Below are 5,000 nucleotides of genomic sequence, written 5' to 3'. Positions count from 1 at the left end.
TAATACACTTACCAGTACATGTCATGTTCACTGACGTCCATTTTCCAGTCGATTCACACGTGGATGACATCATGGTTCCGTTAGACATGACGTAACCAACGTCACAACTGTAATTGGCTACTGAATTAAACTTTGTCCCATTCTTAGACGTGATGGCATTTGGAACAACGGGAGTTTCCCCGCAATTAATGTCTGAAATGTTAATATTTATGTTAAACATAGAATCTGGCACTGGCAAATATAAATTGACAGTCAGCTGTTGATGGTTAATTAATGAAAATGTTCTACACATAACCTGCACTAGTATAACGTTTATCTGAAACGTCCAAGTATATTTCATGGGCGTCGGAAGCTTTGTTTTTGTTTAATGACACCACTGGAGCACATTGATTAATTAAATCATTGGCTATTGGATGTCAAACATTTGGTAATTTTGACTCATAGTCATTAGAGGAAACCCGCTACATTTTCTTCTAATGCAGCAAGGGATCTTTTATATGCACTTTCCCACAGACAAGAAAGCACATACCACGGTCTTTGTCCAGTTGTGGTGCGTCGGAAGTAATACGGTTATGGCCGTTCTACTTTTTGGACAAGGAAGGTGTTCTTTTCTCTTCCTACGGCCCTCGCATAGTATAGATCTCACCATATACATAGCTTCCATGGTCGTACCAACTTTTAATTACTTCCGTCGCTTCTGTATTTCCATTACTATTAGGGGTGTCACACCCACCTAACAAACAATGCGATACGCGTCACGATAAATAACACGCGACATGTGTAACCAATTGAAAATTGTGGCTGGACGTAGCCCAGGGGTAAAGCGTTCGCTTGATGTGCGGTCAGCCTGCGATTAATCCCCGTCGGTGGGTCCATTGTGCTATTTCTCGTTCTAGCCAGAGCACCGCGAGTGGTATGTCAAAGGTCGTGGAATGCACTACACTGTCTGTGGGATGGTGCATATAAAAGATCCCTTGCTGTTAATCGAAAAGAGGTGACAGCGGGTTTTCTTTCTCAATATCTGTGTGGACCTGACGCCATATAACCGTAAATGAAATGTGATGAGTGCGTCGTTAAATAAAACATGCCCTTCCTTTATTAAAGTTTCGGATTCCAAAATTTATTATGGATATGTATATCACAGCGTAATATTACTAGTGTTTCTTTGTTGAAAACATATGGAAACGACAATAATCAATATTTACAATAACATTAGTCACACTGCTAACTCAACGCTTCAACTCTTTTTTCTTTTTTTTTATGCACACAACTGTGCTGCTTTTGAGGCATAACTGACATTTAATGAGAAAAAATATTGTGCGTTTTAGAATTTCAAACTATAATATTCCTAATGCAATGAACCGAAAACAAAATGTACGGCTATAAAACTACACCATAATTGGGCTTCATTGTATATTTATATGAATGTTGGAATGCAATGGTTTTATTATTTTTCACCACGATTTGAACAACAGCCTCTGTTCGCATGTATAATAAATATGACACGACATGATTATGATTATGGTATACGGTGATCGTGAACTGACGTCATAAATTGTGACGTTTCAGTTAACAGCTAATAAAAGGAATGAGGAGTTTTATGCCATTCTTTGATGTATTTCAACTTAATATTAACATAAGATATACCTGACACGAGTGGCATACCCGGTACACATTAATGTATTATGTACAATAAAACCTCTCAAAATCGGACACTCTGTAAACCGGAATTCCCTCAAAACCGCACGTTTTTCGTGGTCCCTTTATAAATATCCGTGCCGAAGATAACCTCTTTAAACCGGATACCTCTTAAAAACCGGATATTATACTTGGTCCCTAGGGTGTCCGGATTAGAGGAGTTTCACTGTATATGTATTATGTGTGGAAGGACCTGTGCACTTAGGGTCAAGTGTGATCGATTCTGTCCTATTAAAGACGACGTAAGTCTCCTTTTTTTTTAAGTTCAACTTATTTTCGTGCTTATATCCAAATACTGTTCAAGCACGCTGTCCTGGACACACACTTCAGCTATCTGGGCTGTCTGTCCAGGACAGTGGGCTAGTTATTAGTTAGTTAAAGGTTAGTGAGAGAGAAGAGGAGAAGAGGGTGTAGTGGCCTTACACCTAACCATTTACCCTTAAGAACTCGCTCTCGGTTGGTGCCGGTTCCGGGCTGGCCGGTCTCGGTGGCTTCGTGGTAGGCCATCGGTCTACAGGCTGGTAGGTACTGGGTTCGGATCCCAGTCGAGCCATGGGATTTTTAATCCAGATACCGACTCCAAACCCTGAGTGAGTGTTCCGCAAGGCTCAATGGGTAGGTGTAAACCACTTGCAACGACCAGTGATCCACAGCTGGTTCAACAAAGGCCATGGTTTGTGCTATCCTGTCTGTGGGAAGCGCAAATAAAAGATCACTTGCTGCTAATCGGAATAGTAGCACATGTAGTGGCGACAGCGGGTTTCCTCTCAAAATATGTGTGGTCCTTAACCATATGTCTGACGCTATATAACCATAAATAAAATGTGTTGAGTGCGTCGTTAAATAAAACATTTCTTTATTTCGGTACCAGGCTGCGAACCCTGTACCTATCAGCCTGTATTAGACGAGATGAAACGGAAACTGCACGACAGGTTCACTGACTTGCACGAGTGTATTGACAATATGCTCTCATCCGAAACGACTGTCAGTGAAGGGACTATTAACTTTACGGCTATATTTAGTGATTGTTTTAACCCATACTGTTGCAAAACATCCCAACTTGCCAATAACCACATTCATGTGAACTCAGTGGCGTATCGACGGATAATAGCGCCTATGGCAAGCATTGAAATTGCTTGCCTGACACCCATCTTTTAGATAACGTCTGACTTTAAAACAGAAACTGCTCAGTGGCGCCACCCTTCAAGTGGCGCCCAGGCCACGTGCCATACCTGTCGTACACTAGGTACGCCACAGTGAACTCTGCTTATACCCATAAGACATGTTTTGATGATGGATGCAAGTTTATTTGTTGCCTTAAGTTTTACAACTCAGCAGCATGCATAATAAATACATGTCTATATACAATATGTACAGTATAATGGTGGGGAGTGATTTTTACATAATATGATCAATGTCAAAAACACAATACAAACTTCATATAGCTAGATTAAGTCAAATTATTTCTTAAATTATTTGCCTAAATTAAACATTGTCCAAGGCTACTGAGCTCTCTAATGTTTTTCAGTAGTTGAATTATCTTAAAAAGCACTAGGTTGTCTGTAATAATAGGCTTTAATTATTTTTGTCTCAGATCATTATATCAGTGACATTGCAGTATAACATGGAATTCATCTTCGACATTATAAAGTGATTATCGTAAAACTGCACATGTTTAATACTAAACGTAGCGTAACCAACAGACACGCATTAATCGTGGCTAAATAACTGTAGACATCTTATGAACGTAAAGAAGGCTCGAAGGCGATAGAATTGGTTACCTTAGAACAAGTGATCCAAGACTGTTTTTGTTTTAGTTTATCTAATCTATCTCTGGATGATTTTTAAAACACATTTTAAATGTCTAAGCAACAACATAGCTGTCCCTTCGGATGCAGTAGAAGAACATAATGAATGCAATTACTTGGAGCGCGACCAACCACTCACCGAGGAAGAGATCCAGAAAGTAATTAAGGACTTAAAATCAAGAACATCGCCTGGAAGAGATAATTTGCTCAATGAATATTCTGTTAGGTTTCAAGTCATGTTTATTCCTATGTTGTCTCGACTTTTTAATGCTATATCCAATTGTGGTGCATTCCCATCGAGTTGGTCTGCAGGTATCGTAATTCCTCAGTTTAAAAGGGACATTCCCGCGTTTGCTGCAATTTTAAAGATGTTATCGGCTAATAGAGACTTTTTTTAACGATTGTAATTACATATCAAATATATTTTTCTGCATAACATATTAGTGGCTGTATAATAAACGTGTTTCTGATCGTTTTAATATTCGTACTAGGTTAAATTTTATTTTATTTCCTAAAATATGTTTTTTTCCGTACGTACGAAATTATATGAAGACAAACTCCAGTTTCGGCTTCTTACAAATATTAAGACGACCTGAAACACATTGAAGATACAGACACTGATATTCTAAACAAGAAAATATACTTAATATGTAAGTTTGATCGTAGAAGTATTTTATTAGTCGGAAACATCTTACAATGAAGCAAACTCAGGAATGTCCCTTTAAGAAAGGTGCTGTAATAGGTAAGGTAATAATATAGATATTTACAGACGTATTGCACTTGTTAGCCCACTGGAAAGAATATTCATTGTTATTTTAAATAACAGATTACTCAAATGGTCACATAGTATTATATCAGATGTCCAGTTTGGTTTTAAACCAGGCTATGACACAACGGATGCTATTTTTGCACTTCAGACTGTTATAATGAAAATGCTGGAGAGACAAAAGATTTTTGTAGATTATAGAAAAAGCCTAGGATAGCGTAAATTGATGCAAGTGCCGGTGTTACCGACAAACTGCATAATGTTATAAAATCGATGTATCACGGTGTGAAGACATATGTTAAGTATCAGTCTCAAATTTCAGACTTGTTCGATTGAGGAAAGTAGCCCAGTGGTAACGTGCTCGCTTGATGCGCGGTCGGTTTGGAATCAATCCCCGTCGGTGGTCCCATTGGGCTATTTCTCGTTCCAGCCAGTGCACCACAACCAAAGGCCGTGGTATGTGCTATCGTATCTGTGGGAAAGTGCGTATAAAAGATTCCCTTGCTGTATTACGAAAACTGTAGCGACTTTCCTCAGATGAGTCAGAATTACCAATTGGTTGACATCCAATGACTAATTAATTAATCGATCAATTAATTGTCCTATTGGTATCGTTAAACAAAACAAACTTTTCGATTGTAATGCTGGACTGATGCAAGGTGAAGCCTTATCGACGTTTTTATTATCTTTAGACATAAATGATTTTGAAAACGAGCTAATTAGTGGTG

The 5,000-nt window shown here is 38.6% G+C and overlaps 1 protein-coding gene across 1 annotated transcript in view; it reads right to left on the bottom strand.

Moving 5' to 3' along the window:
- The window catches only part of LOC121373450 (sushi, von Willebrand factor type A, EGF and pentraxin domain-containing protein 1-like), a 28,642-nt gene that overhangs the window by 21,430 nt on the left and 2,212 nt on the right, over nucleotides 1-5,000 (bottom strand). Inside the window, exon 3 of the mRNA XM_041500111.1 lies at nucleotides 13-192. Within this exon, the coding sequence (XP_041356045.1) occupies nucleotides 13-192 (180 nt within the window). The remainder of the gene's footprint in view (nucleotides 1-12; nucleotides 193-5,000) is intronic.

Source organism: Gigantopelta aegis, chromosome 5 (assembly GCF_016097555.1).
Source record: "Gigantopelta aegis isolate Gae_Host chromosome 5, Gae_host_genome, whole genome shotgun sequence".
Taxonomy (NCBI): Eukaryota; Metazoa; Mollusca; class Gastropoda; order Neomphalida; family Peltospiridae; genus Gigantopelta; species Gigantopelta aegis.
Note: the sequence above shows the minus strand (reverse complement) of the source record. Positions and strands in the feature narration are given on the sequence as shown.